Raw genomic sequence first — 18,488 nt, forward strand, 5'->3', positions numbered from 1 at the left:
TTAATATCCAAGTAATTCAAGAAGGGTATTTGACAGGAACACCTGGGTGGCTTAGTTGGTTAAGTGTCTGCCTTCCACTCAGGTTATGATCCCAGGGTCCTGGGATCGAGCCTCTCGTCAGGCTCCCTGCTCAGTGGGGAGCCTGCTTCTCCCTCTCCCTCTGCCCCCACCCCCCACTCGTTCCACGCACGCATGTGCTCTTACTCTCTCTCTAATAAATAAAAATCTTAAAAAGAGAGAGAGAGAGAAGGGTATTTGACAAAAATATTTTGTGAACCCTTGTATTACATATAAATGACAACCTGACTGGATAAAGAATTTGGCTTCTCAAATCTTTATACCTACTGTGACATTTCTCCTGGAATTTAATGATACAGAAAAAGCCTGAAGCCACTTTGATTCTTACTCCTTTATAAGCAAACCATGTTTTTTGACTGAATATTTATAGAATTTTTCTTGTTATCTTTGGAATGTAAAACTCTTGTCATAATATGTCTAATGTGGGTCTTTCCCCCATTAATCTGACCTGGAATGTGATAGGTGATGTTAATCTGTGGACCTGTTTCAGGTCCTGTTTAAAAAAAATTTTTTTTTTAGTTTTTTAATTGGGTCTGATGGAGGTACCTGGGTGGCTCAGTCGGTTAAGCGTCTGCCTTTGGCTTAGGTCATGATCTCAAGGTCCTGGGATTGAGCCCCGCATCGGGCTCCCTGCTCAGCAGGGAGTCTGCTTCTCCCTCTGCCTGCCATTCCCCCTGCTTGTGCTCTCTCTCTCTCTCAAATAAATAAATAAAATCTTGAAAATAAGTAAATAAATTGGGTCTGATGATGGCTTAATTTTTTTCTTTCTTGATTTTTCTTTGGAAAACCTGTAACCTACATGTTGGGTCTCCTTTCTTTTTCCTCCATCTTATGTTTTGTTATATTCATCTTTGTTTTATTTCTCTACATTCTTAAAGTTGAAATATTACAAACTTTACTTTCTGCACTGTAACTCTGCTCTTTGTTGTGTCCAATGTGAAATTTATTCCTTTCTTTGCAATTCTGCCTACTCCTAGCCATCTCCCTTTGCATCTCCACCTTCAGCTCACTCTCAGTTCTCCTAAACACTCCTTGTCTTGAGTACAATTCATATTGAGTATATCAAGTTAAGGCTTTGGAAGTTTTTCTTTTATTCCCTCTGGAAAAGAATTTTTATTTGTTTTTTTTCCCTCTGGGTCTTTAAATTGCTTTCCCTCATGTTGCAGAATGTTTTGGAGGATCTATACCAAATTTTTAAAATTCAATTTATTTTTCTTAAACAGTAAACAGAGAGAGAGAGAGAGGGAGAATCATAAAACCTGATCCAGAATAATATCTGACTACAGAATGGGTGCATGGTGTCTTCTAACCTGCAGTTACTAATCATTCAGGTGTTTCTACATTTTCTCTCTTGGATCTAGACCTACAGTGAACACCAAACTGTTGAGCTTTGAGCCTGGTTTCCAATGTCTTGCAAGCATTCATCTCATGGTTCTGCTGGATCGAGGGAGGATCTTTTACTCCAACTGGTCTGAATGCTAGGGAGTCATACATAGGCTTCAGTTCTTCTTCAGTCAGTGATGGAGGTAAAAATTTTACCTCCAGCTAAACTATTCTTAGGGCTCTTCTTCATATCTTTCCTCCTTGAACATCTTCCTAAAGCTCTTACACACCACAGCATGCAAAGTACCACTGCGTTTCCCTGTCACTCTCTACCCATGGCAGTTGTATATATTGTAAAGTATGGTTCCCAAGTGGATGAAGAAAGAGAAGAACTGCTGGGGGGAAGGACAGGCATGACACTATCAAGCTAAGAACGGTTCACATGGCTTTGGGATTTTCTGTGTTTCTTTGCCAGTGGATAGAGTGGGGTTGACTCATAGTCTTTTCCCATCTTCTTCCCAGATTTCTGTGCTATTCTGGGTTCAGCAGTCTTAGTTTAGGATTATGACTCTTGACTCAACTCCCTCCTCACTGCAGTTAGTGGAAATTCCCTGCAGATTCTAGCATTTGATTTTCTCTTATCCTTATTTTTCAGTTCTCTTATGATTCTTTGGTCTATTTTTTTTTAATTTATGGTGATTTACTTTAAGTTGGAATAAAGCATTTCACCAGAATGGCACATAATAACCCAGTTACTTGCTGAAGACTGACTTTGTGTGAACAAAAAGATTAAAAAAGGCAGAGTCCAGCCTTTTGAGAGCTAAGCCTTGTAAAGGACCATGAGGAGGACAATTTAGGCAGAAGGCATCACATGTGTGCAGAGGCCCTAGTGAGCAAGGTCTCTGGGGAGTGATGAGTGATGGTGGAGTTTGAGACAAATGGACGGAAGCAGTGGAGGATGGTGATCAGCCGTGGCTTATTTAGAAAGTAATGGGGAGCCAGACAAACTTTTAATTTTGGATTTTAGAAGACAAATCTGTATGGTAGGGGAAAAAATGGACTGAAGGAAGATCTTAAGACACCATTTCAGCCTAGGGCAATGACAGTGGAAATAATGAGACAGGGCAGAGTTCATGAATAACGTGAAAGTAATAGTGACAGCTGAGTAGATATGGATGATGGAATGAGGGGATGCAAGGGTGACTTAAAGGTCAGTCGCCTCTGACTGGATGGGTGGCACTAATCACTGCTACAGGGACAAGGAAGATTCAATGGGAAAGATAATTAATTCACTTTGGTGATATACTGAATGTGAGGAGCTTCTAAATAGAGACAGCTGGTAGGCCCATGGTTGTCTGAAGCACAGAAGAGGACCGAGGCCCGTAAAAGATCTGCACAGAGGTCATTACAGCTGAGGGTGAAGAATAAAAGTTTGGGATGGCCACACAGAAATTAATTCTTCTACTTTATGCCAACATAACAGGCTACATTGTTCAGACTGGGTTGTTGTGGTATTATAAATGCCAAAAAACCATGCTTGTTTTCCCCAAGGGAAGGCCAATGCGAGAAAAAAGAGAGCTGAGAGGCAACAATGGGGAAGACCAACATTAAGGGGATAGATGAAAGGAAATCCAGCAAAGGAAGCTAGCAACAAAGAGGAAAAAGAGGTATGTGGGGACACAAGGGAGAAAAGAATTTCAAGGAAGCCAAAAACCACAGGGTTAAGTGCAACAGAGGTCAGGTAATGTAAATACTAATAACCACTAGTTTCAATCTGCTAGGGCTTTAAGCCTCTGTGTGCAAACATTACTTTAATAAGAAGAATTATGTTCAAACAAATAATAACTGAAAGCTCTTGCATGGTAGCACAATGCTTTTAATCAGAAAACTTCTTTATCTAATGAGAAATTGTGTTACGAAACCTCTGCCTTCTGGGCTTTTTACTGCTATCTGGCACGGGTATTATCTAGCAAATATTTGAAAAATGCAGCCTTTTTGTTTCACAGAATTTGCTGCAATGATGAGCTGAGATGGAACCCCGGAAGGAGACAACCTTCTAAGAGCCTCTGGTCTTACAGGACAGAAGTAGATGGGGCTTTGCAATTCAGAAAAATAGAGTCTGTTTCCCATAAGCTGTCATTAATCTTGTGGCAGCTAGGAATAACTAGCCATACAAATGGTATGATAGAAACAACACTAAAGATTCCTTTCTAGGGGCGCCTGGGTGGCTCAGTTGGTTAAGCGTCAGCCTTCAGCTTAGGTCATGATCCCAGGGTCCTAGAATCGAGCCCTGTGTGGGCTCCCTGCATAGCAGGAGGGTCTGCTTCTCCTCTCCCTCTGCCGCTGCTCCTGTGCTCTCCCTCCCTCCCTCTCAAATAAATAAATAAAATCTTAAAAAAAAAAAGATTTCTTTCTAATCCTTTGCTTAAAATGCCTCCCCAACACCACCCCCTCCAAAATAGTCAAGGTGTCTGCATTTCCTTAGGTAGAGAATTATTCGTTTCCTCCAGATAGTACCAGTAAAACCAGTGTGGGGGGGCCATTAACACACTATCAACCATTAATACGTCAACAAAGAACTGCTCATCAAATGACTTGTTATCATCTTAAGAAGAAAAGATAAGGACTGGGCACTGAGAAGATCTAAATCGTAGGGCTCTGCCTTGGGGACAGGACTCTTGGAACCAAGGAACACACATCACCCGAACAGGAGGAAGGGAACCAAAAGGGGGAAAAGGGTCAATGTAAAGCAGAATTTCTCAGACTTTTTTTTTTAACCCAAATTCCTCTTTAACAAGCATTAAGATCTCTTGGGTCACTGTCTTTCCAGATTCTGGTGTTCTTCTCAAGGTGGGTGTGACCTCCTCTAAGAGTCACAGATCTTCTACAAATCCTAAACAACCCCGACCAAAAAAAAAAGATTGCTGAGCTTGGCTTCCTATAATTTGGAATTGTGAAAGTAAAAGGGAAATTCCCCAACTTTTCCAAATATAAATATTTAAATATATAACTAGCATATGCTTTTCCAAAGACCTCATGCCCTGCTGGGGATCCTGACCTGACGTTCCAACTGCTTCACCATCACCACTGCTGTCCCTAACATCTTCACACTTTGACAGGTAAGAGGCAAACAACTGACCAAATTAATTAACATAAGCCATTTCTTCCCTGAGCTGAAAGAGCATCACCAAAAAATAGTTGTTACAGACTGAAACAGAAATTCAAGGTAGAAAAACAAGCCCATGTAGGAAGAACATGCCTGAAAAGAGAGGAAGGAAGCATAAGAATTTGGGATGGCCACACAGAAATTAATTCTTCTACTTTATGCCAACGTAACAGGCTACACTGTTCAGACTGGGTTGTAGTATTCCAAATGCCAAATTACTAAAAGTCAAAAGTAAGAATCTTTTATCCGTGTTGAGTGGTTTGAAAGTGCTAGAAAAAATTGCCAACTGGCATCAGCTACTGCTATAGGAAGGAGCTGCTGCTAGGGCTATACTCTCAAGAACCACAGGAGGACAGGAAACCCACAGGAGGCCAACAGGAAGAACAAAAGCCCCTCTTCCTTCTCCAGCCTTTGTCTAGTGCCCCACCGGCACTATTGGAAAGCCTCACAGGGACTCAACTGGCAAAGGAAAAATGTGATTTGTACAGTCTTGGGTCTAGCATCACAAAACAAGGTATAGGAAAGTGAGTTGTAGCTGAGACATAATAAGCTACTAAATGGCACAAGTAGTAAGGGTGGAAGCATAAAAATTTGTTGGGAAACTATTGCCATAATTAAGGAGAGAAATCATGGCAGCCTGGACCAGGGTGGTGGCAGTGGAGAAAGTGAGAAATGGTTACAATGCTTGAAAGAAGGCTCCTCATAATTTGGTCTTGGATTTAATAAAATGTGAGGTGTGAGAGAAAGAGATAAGCCAAGGAAGACTCCAAGGCTTTTGAACTGAGCAACTGGAAAAATTGAGTTTCCGTTTATTGAGATGGGGAAAATGGTAGAACACACAGGCTTTAGAGAGGGGAAATTAGGAGTTCTGTACTCATTAAGTTTGATACTCATATTAGATATCCAAATAGGTTAGCCAAGCTGGGAGTTGGGTATATGAGTCTGGAGATAAAGAAATAGATCCTAGATGCAGTACAAATTTAGGAGTCATCAGAGTATAGATAGCATTTAAAGCCATGAGACTGCAAAAAATCCTGTAGGGAATGAATAAACAGAGAAAAAGAGAAGTTAAAGGATCGATTCCTTCACTCCAGTGTTTATAAGGTTAAGAGATGAGTAGAAGCCAGCAAATCTACCAAGAAGTAGTGGTTTTTGAAACAGCAGGAGAATCAAAAGTATTGACTTGGGAGCTAAGTGAGAAACGTGAATTCAGAAAGAGAGAGGGATCAAATGTATCATGTGGGGCTAACAAGTAAAGTAAGGTGAGAACTGACAACTGACACCACAGTTGACAATGTGGAGATAAGAAACAGCTTAAGTACTTTTTCCAAAGTGGAAGGACATGAACTTGCAGACTGAAAAGATCCACTGAGTACCAGCACAATGAATAAATCAGGCCAATAATGAGGCACATCGTTATGAAATTTCAAAATACTGAGGTGGGGGGCTGGGGAGAAGGGTATGGGAGCGGGAGTAAAGACAAGACCAGTTTGGAATGCAGGGAGAAATAGAAATCCAAGTCATATATGAAAGATCAAGAATGAGAATGACATCCATTTTCTCAAACAACACTGGAATTTAGAAAACACTGGAGGAATATCCTCAAAATGCTAAAGGAAAAGGATTTCCAAACTAGAAATAAAATCCTAGCAAAAATACCAATCATGTATGAGAGTAGAATAAAGATAATTTCAGACATGCAAGATCCCAAAACTTCGTACCTTTCCCTGGGAAGCTACGGGAGAATGGGCACCACCAAAATGAAAAAAATAATCCAAGGAAGACGATACAGGTTATATGAATTAGGAGATCCAATACAGGTAGAAAGTGAAGGGAATTCTTAAAAAATTCTTTTTTTAAATATTTTATTTATTTATTCATGAGGGACAGAGGGAGAGAGAGAAAAGCAGAGGGAGAAGCAGGCTCCCAAGGAGCAGGGAGCCCGATGCGGGATTCGATCCCAGGACCCTGGGATCATGACCTGAGCCGAAGGCAGATGCTTAACGACTGAGCCACCCAGGCGCCCGCTGAAGGGAATTCTTAAAATGATGGTAAAGGAGGATTCTACGTTAACAACCTTGCATCAGGTAAATATTAGCCAGGACTGAAATTCATGGTTGATATTGCTGAATGCCATTTAAATAACTGGCTAAGATTTGGAAAGTTTTACTACAAAGAGACACATTTAAAAGACAAGGAAAAGAAGAAACAAGACATGTACTTGTATTCACAGGGGGAACTGGGATTCTACGGTGAGAGCGGGCTGCCTTCTCATCACTTCTGTTCTCTCAGGTAAGTAGAAAGCAAGGTTATTACCTGGAGGAGATGGATGAGGAGGATGTGCTGGGGGTTTGACGGAGGGGAAGATATGGTAGTCGTCCGGAAGTGGGCAAGTAAATGGACTTGAGAAATGCCGTGGGATTGCTCATCCACTGGTGGGCAATTCTTGGTGGTATGTGAAAGAACTAGCTAACTGCCCCCTCTTTGGACTGTAAACACATCTAACAGGGGGTGATGGCGGCAGTAAAGACCAGAAACTATTCCAATATGAGAAAAAAAAGACACCAAATAGGGAGTGTGGCTCATGAGCCTCATGTAGTCACTGAAGATAGAAGGTCCATGCTAGTGGAGAAATGGCAGGAGCGGTCGAGAGGAGAAGGGGCCCCATAGTGTTAGAGAGGTGACTTGAAAGGAAGGACAATGACTTGGCCTCATTTGAAGGAAAGTAATTTGAAGAATTTAAAGAAGAATACCTCACAGTTAAAATATCATGAGATGATTTAGCTGTGAGAATTGACTGCAAAGCATAGAGGAAAACAGAAGCAGAGAACATGGTAAGGGGTAATCACAATTTATCCTGGAAACAAGTAATTGCCTTTTATCCAGATGGGAAATGGTTAGGGGTTAGTTAAAGCTATCACTGCAAGGAATCATTTTGTGATGGGGTGCTTCTGTTTTCCACAGCTCCAAAAAACAACTGGAAATAGGAGATATTGTGAATTACATCTTCATAAAAAGGTTTCCTGTATTAACTTGTAGTGGCCTGTGGTCTTTTTCCTACTGGTTCATCATGTTTAAGTAGTAATCTTGTGGCTTCCTGTGGTGTTTTTTAACATTTACTGAACATGTATTCTTCTACTCTTTTTTTTTTTAAAGATTTTATTTATTTATTTGAGAGAGAGAGAATGAGAGATAGACAGCACGAGAGGGAAGAGGGTCAGAGGGTCAGAGGGAGAAGCAGACTCCCTGCTGAGCAGGGAGCCCGATGCGGGACTCGATCCCGCGACTCCAGGATCATGACCTGAGCCGAAGGCAGGTTGCTTAACCAACTGAGCCACCCAGGCACCCCTCTTCTACTCTTTTATACCTCCTTTTGCCGGCAGAATATCATAATATAGTGTTACAAAGTCAGAAATCGCTTTTTTTTTTTGCCTCCCCAGGAGTTTCACACAATTATTTCTAAATTAATAAATCCTCCCTTTCCCTTTTAATAAACAGTCAAGTCATTTATGGGCCTCTCAGTTTTCTTTTCTCTCCTATTCAGAACTCTCTGAGCTGCGATACCAACTATAACCCCCTAAGTGGCATCTCCAACTACTTCCCAAGAAAAGAGAGTCCAAAGACCTAGGTTCGGGCCAAGTCCGCCACTTCATATCTGACTGAAGCGTATCTTTCAACTTGTCTGTCACCAATGCTCTCCCTGAAAGATCAGGACGACGTGAATCCCTGCCCCACCTGCCTCTCCTCGCGCCAGTCCCATGTGCCTCACGGTTATGCACAGCTTTGGATACTCTCTTTTACGTGGCTCTCTTCCTCCACAGGGTGGTTCCTATCTCTTTTATCTAATCATTTAAATTTCTGAGTAACTAGCAGGTATCGTTTATTTAAAAGACATTACATTTCATCACATAGAAGATGCTATCATATTATTTTCCAATAATACAGAAAAGAAGAACACTGAAAAAGAAACTAGGACTCAGCGTTTTTACAATAGTGCTATGGATCTTCCTGCAGTATCCTCGAGAGATTTTTTTCTGCTTTCACTTGCACCCTTTGGCATGTGATATAGAGAATCACTTTGCGTCCAGCTTAGCAACCACTTCTAATACAGTTGCATCTTTGTGGGTAATTTTCTTCCCTCTTATTTTGCTGCTTTACAAGAAAATATAGAATTGTTTCCATCATTTCCCCGAAATAACAGTTCGCTTATAAATCAAGTTGGCCACCCCACTGTTCAGTTTTCATGTCTTTTTTAATACTCAATAGATATTCCAACTTTTCAGGGATTATTTTACATGCCAATCAAACTTGATACGTGCAGTGCCAATGATGCACAAACATCAATTAAGATGACAGGACAGGAGCAGCTCTGACCAAGGTCCTCCTCCCTCAGGCAGTGTCAACTATGCTTCAGCTTCTACCGGCTCAACAGAGGCTATAAAAGGCAGCTCAGTCTCAGAAATACTAAAATACAAAAAATGGTACATCTCATAATCAATAAAATACATCATTTTATTTTGTGGGCATGCCTGCCTTCTGCCTTTCCCTTCACTAGTACTTGCAATAGTAATTTATCAAATATGCCATCTGTCCTATCAATTTATATTCTGCCCTTGTCCATCATTTACACCACAACTCTGATTTTTAAGATGCTCTCCTCCTTGGCTGTTGCTATGTGTGCAGGTGTGTGTCACTGTGTCACACAGAGATCCAGATATGAGAGCTAATGGAAACTTAAGGCAAAATGCATATCATGATTTATAGATCAGTCAAACACTAAAACTGTGATTTAAAAAAATCCTTCTATTAAACAAATTAAAGCAATTTAGTAATAGAAACTTCTAGAGACATGTTCTTATAATTCAAGTTGAAAGCCAAACATTTTTCAATAAGAATATATAACATTATTTTAACCAATATATAATCAAATATAATTATAATTAATAATTTCTAAAACTATATTCTATTTAATCCACATGGTTCATATGCTCCAGTAAAATTAATTACAAATATAAATTTAACAATAAAGTAATTTTCACAGAGACTATAGAAATATTCACAGACATACTAATAATTACTACATCTTGGCCTTTTGTGTGAGGATAATTAGTAAAGTTCATTAATAGCTGAACAATCTGAATCACTGCATACATAATGAACTCCATGAAATGGAACTGTTCACAGATGGACCCCCACCACCTTCCCCAAAGAAGCTCTTAGCACATATGGAGTTTGGTAAGATAATTAGCCAGTTTCAGACTTTACATTTAAGGTTGGCTCCCACAGTTAAGCTGGGGCACAAATGCCTTGGCTCTAACTGAATATCTTTGTGAGTCGAGAGGGTGTCTCCACATTCCAAAGGGGCATGCAGTCAGTACAAGTGTAGCACTTGCCAGGATTTCAATCTGAATATTCCTAGTAGAATTACATTTTCAAGTCCCTCTCTGCCCCTAAGTGCCATTATTCAGAGCACAGACCATATTGATCCCAGATGAAAGAGTCCCTCCGCCATTTACACACACACACACACACACACACACACACACACACACACACACACACCCCATATATAAAAATGCCTGGATATATTAGAAATCTGAAGAGTAAGAGAAGGTGAGAGGGAGGTCACGGGGAAATAATATCAGAACACATAGTTTCCAGAAAACCACTTACAACTGATTTTAGACATTTCAGTTCTTTTCCAGCCAACCTGCCTAAGGTTCCCAGAGGATTTCTCTCCTGCTCCTTCACCACCTCTCCCTTCTCTAGCCTTCTTTATTCCTTATCTCCTCTCTTTTGGCTCATCCCAGTGGTTCTATATTTTCTACTACTCACGTTCAACTCTGGAATCAACACCATGCTCCCGAGTCTCTCCCTAACTCCCAGAAGTCTGCAAGAAAAGAGTTCCATACACAGCAGCACACTTGCTAAACAAAATTCTGGTGCCAACTGTTAACAACATTTTTCCTGCCATGCTATATGCAGAGAGTGGCTGAGTAACTTATCTTAGATCACACAGCCAATGCCATCCTACTGGTTTTCAGAAATCCACCTTCACTTTTTCCTTTCCTTCCACTCTAATTGAAACTCACTGACATTCTGCTGATTAGGAAAACTATACAACTGAAGTACATATTAAAAAGGAGGCTGAGGAGGAGCAGGTACAAATTTTTGGTATGGTGGTGTGAATATAAATCCCGTGTAAAGATTCCTACACTGGTACTCTCACTGAGTCCACCCCTAATGTTTTATCACTGGGATGTAACCCATTCTCAATGGACCTGCATGAAATTACCAGGAGAATTTAGGCTACTCCAATATCTATCTACTAATTATGAACCAATGCTTTTAGATTAACATTTGCTCTGAACTGCTATTTAATGCTAAGGATTAGAAGATGACAGGGGCGGGGGGAGGAAGGAAATAAATGGACACTTGATGTAGTAACTATTTTGTGTTAGGAGCTGGCTCCTTGGTGCCATGCTCACCTCCACTGCTCCCAGGACAATGTCACTAGAAAGATCAGAGAAGATTCTGACTTTCTAAATTCAGTACACAAAATGTGAGGTCTAAGCTAATCTCACTTAGATCAGGAGGGACAGGAACACACACACACACACACACACACACACACACACACACAATTGGGGCATTATTCAGGTGGTCTGCCCCTCTAACTCATAGGGCTGCTGTACTGTCAAAATGAGCTCTTCTTAGGAAAAAATATCAAATAACAAAGGTTGCTTTTTAATGACTTTTTCCTATTATAAAATTGTGCAGCAAATTTGGAAACTGTTGATTTATTTCCTTAGATATTTTCTATGCATATAATTGTATACTTATAGTTGAAGCATACACATTTATATACTTATTTTTTCACTGAATACTATAACATGAGCATTTTACCATTTATTAAAATTATTCATGAACTTTATTTCAGAGTATCCTTGCATACTACTCCATCAATAGATGTATCTTAAGTTAAAAAACCACGGATGTATTTTTATATGTTTAAAGAGTGTCATTTTCAAATTATCCATAACATGATATGTATATTTGTATACACTAGGAGTTTTTTGTTTTTAAAACAGGTGTGTAGAAAAATAATGAAAAGCTTATTTTAAAATAATTTTTATTTACCACCTTTTCAAAGAATCCACTCAGACATTTCAAAAAATCAACGTTGCCTATTTAAATCCCTTCTGCCGTATTTTTGGTTTTAGGTTATGCTTTTCTGGGTTTTTGTTGCTGTTGCTACTTCTTTCAACTTTATGGGTTTTTGTTGTTGTTAAGATCCTGGGACTTTAAGTCTATGCTGTCATGGGATAAGTCTTGGGGGATCTTCAGGGAGGAGCTGGGTTTATTTTGAAGGTTCAGGGATATGAATTGTTTGGCCTAAGGGCAGACTGTCGCAGATTATATTTTCTAAAGATGATCATGCCCATAATCCTGTCATACATACTCTTCTAATAATGTGACTTTGATATTCCTCTTACAAGAGGTGGATCTATGCTAGGACTCTTCCTCCTTGAACCTGGTGGGCCTGTGTGATTGCTTCAACCAACAGAATATGATGGAACTGATACTCAGTATGAGAGGAAGTATGAAGTCACTTCCAACGTGAGGTTATAAAAATGCCATACACTTCCACTTTCTTCTCTTCGGATACTAGCTTTGGGGGAAGCCAGCTATCATGTAAACAGTCCATTTGTGAGGGAGCCCAAACTAGCCCATGAGGAGAGACCCCATGGAGGGCCCTAAGACTACATGAAGAAAGGGAGATAGCCTCCCTGTTCCAATCCTTTGCCATTTCAACTCTAGCCACCGGGTGAGAGAGGTCATGAGCCAGATCTGCTCTGCCTTGTTCTTCCTGAACTCCTGACCCACAAAAACCGTGAAACACACTGAAATAATTGTTGTTGTTTAAGCCATGAAGAGTGATGCATTACTGTGCAATGAATAACTGAAACAAGGAGTTTTAAAACATTTCCAACTCTGATCTCCCCCCTCCCAATTTATGTGATGTTATTTTCCAGTACTTTAGTTGTGCCTTTTGTTTTGACACTACAAATCAAAATCATACGAAAAGATAATGTATTATTATTTTATGTGCATGAGGTATGTTTAGATTTGTTTACATGCTTACCAATTTCTTTGCATCCCAGCTTTTCCTTCTGAAGTAACATTCTTTTTTCCTGAGATATATTCTTTAGAATTTCTTTCAGGGAACATCTAATGGTGGTAAATACTCTCCATGTCTGTTTTTCAGAAAATGTTTTTTATTTTGAAAAATAATTTGCTGAGTACATCTCTCTATGTTGAGTATTTCTTCTCTCAGTACTTTGAAGGTACTTTTCCACTGCTTTCTGATTTCCATTTTTACTCTTGGAGGAACTCTGCTTTTTAATTAATTATTCTTTTGCAGGTCATCTGTCTTTTCTATCTGGCTGCTTTTTACAGCTTCTTATTATCTTTAGTTTTACTAAGATGGTCTAGGTTTGCTTTTTTAATTTAGCTGACAATGTTTGATGCTTCGTGTTTCCTGTATTTATGGATTACGTTATTATTTAATTCTAAAAAAGTCTCAAAAAAATAAAATAAAATAAAATAAAAATTAAAAAGTCTCAATCTTTACCTCTACTTTATAATGCCACAATTCTACTTTAATGTAGTCCTTCTCATTCTATCCTCCATGTTTGTTATCTTTCCTCCATATTTTCTATATCCTTTATTCCAGCTCACCAATTCTCCTTCAGTTATGTCTAATCTGATGTGTGTTCATTTCAACAATCATATATTTCATTTCTAAAAGTTCTACTTAGTTCTCGTTCAAGGTTACCTCGATAATTTTTATATTCTCTTATTGACTTATTCGATTTATTTTTTTCTTATAAAGATTTCATACTTAGTTATATACATCTGACAATTCCAGTACCTTCTCAGGCATTTATATCTGTAACTTTTCGTTTGCTTTTTGTCTCTGAGGACTCTCAGTGTTAATGGCTGGTGTACATTTCAGTGTTTATGAGCTTATTATTTGTTTGAAAGTGATATATGGAAATTCTTAGTTTTCCTCCAGAAGAAATTTGTGCTTCTGTTGGAAACCAAGGGCTGCTAATGACATGAGACTACATTAGGTCCCTTATCAGGGCTTAAAATGGGACATACATTAGTATGGTAGGTCCTGGATTTGGTCTCCTGATCTTAGCATTGAGATCAAAGTTTTATATCTCACGGTTGGCTTTAGTTCCCTGATTTTCTGTTTTTTAGGGTTTTTTTTTAGTTTGGGGGAGAAGTGTGAAGATACCCTTGGAGAGTCCCTTAATTTGACAAGCCCAATAATACATTTGAAAATATGTTTTATCCAAGAACAAAATGTATTCCAAAAGGAGAATCCTCTCGAGTAGCGATGCTGGATGTCAGTCAGAACAGCTTCTACTGGACAGTTATATTATCTCATTTATATTTCTCAGCAAACCTCAAGGCAATTTTATTCTCACTTGACAGATGGGAGGTTAAGAAACTAATGTTACACAGCCAGTAAGTAGAAGCACATTAGTACTGGCACCAGAATTTGAACACAAATCTGTTTAAAGCCAAACTTGTGTTCCTCACCACTATGTAATATTGTCTCTCAGACACAAATTCATGAAGATCTGTACCTTTTTAGAGGCATCTCTTCCCCATCTTTTACTTGCTCCCCCTAGTTCCAGTTTTAGTATCTGCTTTTTAATTCTCTTATATCATGACAGACGTTAGACTGAACGGCTATCAATGAATGCCAAGCCTTGAGGTAAACACTGATAAGCTGCTCTGAGTTTGGAGAGAAAAGAAAAAGAAGTCATCCAGCACAACAGATACAGAAGTTTTAGGAACACAGTCTGAGACGTGAGTCATATAGAATTTTAAAGAGAAACTGCTATAATCTTCTTTAGACCAAAGTTATTTTCCTAAATTCTCAAATTATTTTTTAAAGTACATAAATAAAATAATTGTTCTCCCTGCTAATATCACTACAAGTCCCAGTTGTCTTTAGCAAAATCAGAGGCGATAATCATTGGATGAAGGCTGTTCCAATTGTATGGGAAGAGATTACCCAGGCCTTATTTGATATTAAGAACCTCAACATAAATACTGGGGTTTCATATCATCCTAACGAATTAAAAGTTAGGCATTTACAAATTTTAAAATGTTAATTCCACCATTGATTTACACTCCATTTGTCCTAAAAATTTTTGTTTCCTAATTCATGTCAACTTAAAAAAAAAAAAAGAGTAAATAAGTTTTCCCACCTGAGTATTCCACTAATACTATTTTGAAATATCTGTTACTAAAAAAGTCATCTCCTCATCTTAAAACCATAAATATTTTAACTGACACCAAAGGAAAAAAAAATCTCCTTTTATAAGACAATTCAAACCACATCATTCAAATTTGGTTTGTAAAATTTGGTTTAAAGGAGATTTTAAAATATATTTATTCACTTATTCATTCATTCCATAAACATTTGGTCTGCACATCTTGTATGCCAAACAACATGTTGGGGTCTCAGGAATACAGATGAAAGAGTCTTGACCCCAAGCTGCTCACACCTATACTAACACCCCTAATATGCTTACATGGAAACACACACTCAGGATCCTGCTGCTCTTTGCTAGTGGCAGCAAATAATCATTTCCCAAGTTGGGGCCTCAAAGTATAAAAATGAATTCTTAATGTCACAATAGGACAATCAATTAAGTTTCAGTTTTTATCTTTAACAATCATTTGCTCCAATATATACTGAACTCCTGGTATGGGCAAATGGCTAACTGAGTTTTCAACTCTACTGAAAAACTCTTTGAAAGCAAGCTTTGAGAACTCTCATCTCTATTTTTACATCATGCTACCATAGAATGACTCAGGATCGGCCAGTAAATTTTAAACAGTTGTGGGTAATGGAACCCATGGAAAATCTGATAAAAAAAAAAAAATACATGCACATGTATGAAATTTTTCTATAAATTTCAGAAATGGTGCAGGGAACCCCCAAGACCCTGGTATAGACCATTCAATAGGACCACGGGAATGTCTGCTGACTGTGAGCAACCTCAGGGTGTGAACTTCAGTTGTGTCTCATTCAAGTTAGTATTTCTTGTCCCAGAGCAGATTTCAAAAAGTATTGTTGAATGAGCACCTTGGCAACACTGTCCTTATGAAGCTTCCATTGTTATTTCCCTCTCCCCTCAAAACTTCCAAATCCTCAACTTCCACTTACATACTTTTCTAAAACTTACTTGCTGAAGCCTAATCTGCCAGTCAAGGCAACTATCTCTTTTCCAGACTCTACTTCCACAATTTTCCCTCCTCCACTTCACAAAAGGCATACCTCCTACCACCCAAATGTTACAATGACGCATTGTCCCAGAGTGTAAAAACCACTCCAGCCAGCAAAAAAACATTTCCAAGATACACAGTGTCTAAGGGAGTGTCCCTTGAGAAAAAGCAAAAAGATCCTTATAAGAAATACAAAGAGGTTATACCTCATTTTATCCAGGGGATAAACTCTTGGCAACTCCCATACCTTACTTATATGTTGAATAATTAGAATTCAGAAGTAAGGTGATTATATGGGTCAGATTTTAACACTTACTTGAATTAAAATGTGGTCAGCCTTTTTCTGCCAGAAAGCTCAACTTACGAGTTACTTTGACAAAGAACACTGAGGACGTGTAACATCCAAGGAGCTAAATCTGCACTTTTGAGATTTTGGCAATATATATTTAAAGCATATGCACAATATAGAATACACTGAAAGTACATACTTGGTGACAATTTAAGCTTACGCCAAAAAAATTAGATAACTTAAAAATGATCAAGGAAATAACAATGGATTTTTAAAATAATTTTCTTTAAAGATTTTATGGGGCGCCTGGGTGGCTCAGTCATTAAGCGTCTGCCTTCTGCTCAGGTCATGATCCCAGGGTCCTGGGATCGAGCACCGCATCGGGCTCCCTGCTCTGCAGGAAGCCTGCTTCTCCCTCTCCCATTCCCCCTGCTTGTGTTCCCTCTCTCACTGTGTGTCTCTCTGTCAAATAAATAAATAAAATCTTTAAAAAAAAGATTTTATTGATTTATTTTGAGAGAGAGAGTGTGTACAAGCAGGGGGTGGGGTAGAGGCAGAGGGAGAGAGAGAATCTCAAGCAGACTCCATGCTGAGCTCAGAGCCCGATGTGGGGCTCAATCTCACAACCCTGAGATCATGACCTGAGCTGAAATCAAGAGTTGGACGCTCAACCAGCTGAGCAACCCCAGCGCCCCTGGATTAAATTTCTTAAACATGAAAAATGAAACTATAAATGCACTAGAAAAATACAGGACAATAATTTTTTCAACGGAAGGAATGTGGGTAAGGAAGATCATCCAAACATTGTTTTTTTTTAAAGAAGCCATAAAGGAAAAGACTAACAAATTTCATTGCATAAAACATATTAAATTTTAAAAGGACATCAGTTAAAAGATCAATGATAGGCTGGAAGAAAATATTTGCTACATATACAGCAAACATATCTATAATATAAACAGTTCCTATAAACCAACAGGAAAATATTTTTAAAAAAGAAAAACAGCACAAAATGAGCAAAAAAATATAAGAAGGCAATTCACAGAGAAAATACTAACAGTCAATATTCACTCAGCCCTTGCTGTATTCAGAAAAAAGAAATGCATATTAAGTAAATAATATATCATCTCTCCCCCAACAAATTGCCAAAAATTTAAAAGATTAATAGTACATAATGTTGTTTTTAGTATTGGGAAACAGGCAGTCTTATCCTTTACAAAAGAGAAAGTAAATGGTACATTTTGGAGAGGTGATTTCACAGTATCTGCCAAAATTAAGAACTGTTTGGTTGTATTTCTAGACATCTATTATATGGGAATGCTTACTCATGAACCAAAATGAGTAGTGCAACATTGCTTATAAAGTGACACACATGTGCTGGTCACTTGGATAAGATTCCCTTAGATGACAAGTGCCTGAGCCCACAACATCTGGGTATTTCAGTCTTAATTGCTAGCTATGCAGGAGAGTGTAAGGCAATGTTTCACTTCTCTTTTCACAGAGATTGAGTCATTCTCTACAATGAGCAATCCTTGGAGAAACAACCCACAGTTTACTGATGGGCTTTGTCAACTGGAGACCAACCCCCAAAAGCTTCCACAGCAGCTGTCTAAGATCTCCAGAATTGATTTGGGAGCAAGAATTTTCCATCTGCTTTCCCAAATCTGATTGAACGCAATATAAGGTAATGTAATATCATCCTTCCTGTATATCATTCCTGTATATTCTGACGATTTTGCTATTTTCATGCATATATATGCAGTAGATGGGTCATTTCTTTTTTTTATTCTTTAACAAAACTAATATTAATTCAGTTTACCAATCAATGCCAATCAATGAGTTGGGACTAAAGCCAACACGTTAGAAAGTAGTAGATATGAGTAAGCAGATGACTGTATTGCTTCTTTGAGTAAAACAATGGATTCTCATGTTATTTCTACCATCTCTAAAGGCAAGAAACAGAATCCCAGAAGAAGCATAAAACAGTGTTTAGATTCCCATAATCCTGCTAAGTTTATTTACAATTCCCTCCTTCATCCTTCCTGCCTGTCCAGATGGTTTTCTTCTTTGTTTCTCAAACTGAATTATGTTCATTGCCTTAAGATGTTAAATACTTCAAAGCCCTTCCTCTTTAGTTCCTCACAAACAGAAGTCATAAACTCTTACCTTTGCCGAATTATGCTGGGGTTAGCTGTCACTAAGTGACTTTTGGATCCAACATCTTTAGTGTATTCACTTGACAAAGGAGGAAGATTGCATCTAGAGAAACAAAACATTTTAGAATGATTTACAAACTTTTAAATCAAGTCAGTTATCATG

At 38.6% G+C, this 18,488-nt stretch overlaps 1 protein-coding gene across 1 annotated transcript in view; it reads right to left on the minus strand.

Annotated features, from left to right (window-relative positions):
- Positions 1 to 18,488, minus strand: part of ST8SIA1 (ST8 alpha-N-acetyl-neuraminide alpha-2,8-sialyltransferase 1) — a 143,785-nt gene that overhangs the window by 29,669 nt on the left and 95,628 nt on the right. Inside the window, exon 4 of the mRNA XM_028113253.2 lies at positions 18,336 to 18,428. Within this exon, the coding sequence (XP_027969054.1) occupies positions 18,336 to 18,428 (93 nt within the window). The remainder of the gene's footprint in view (positions 1 to 18,335; positions 18,429 to 18,488) is intronic.

Source organism: Eumetopias jubatus, unplaced genomic scaffold (genome assembly GCF_037043125.1).
Source record: "Eumetopias jubatus isolate StellerSeaLion01/CBP00866 unplaced genomic scaffold, mEumJub1_p1.0 scaffold_8, whole genome shotgun sequence".
Classification (NCBI taxonomy): domain Eukaryota; kingdom Metazoa; phylum Chordata; class Mammalia; order Carnivora; family Otariidae; genus Eumetopias; species Eumetopias jubatus.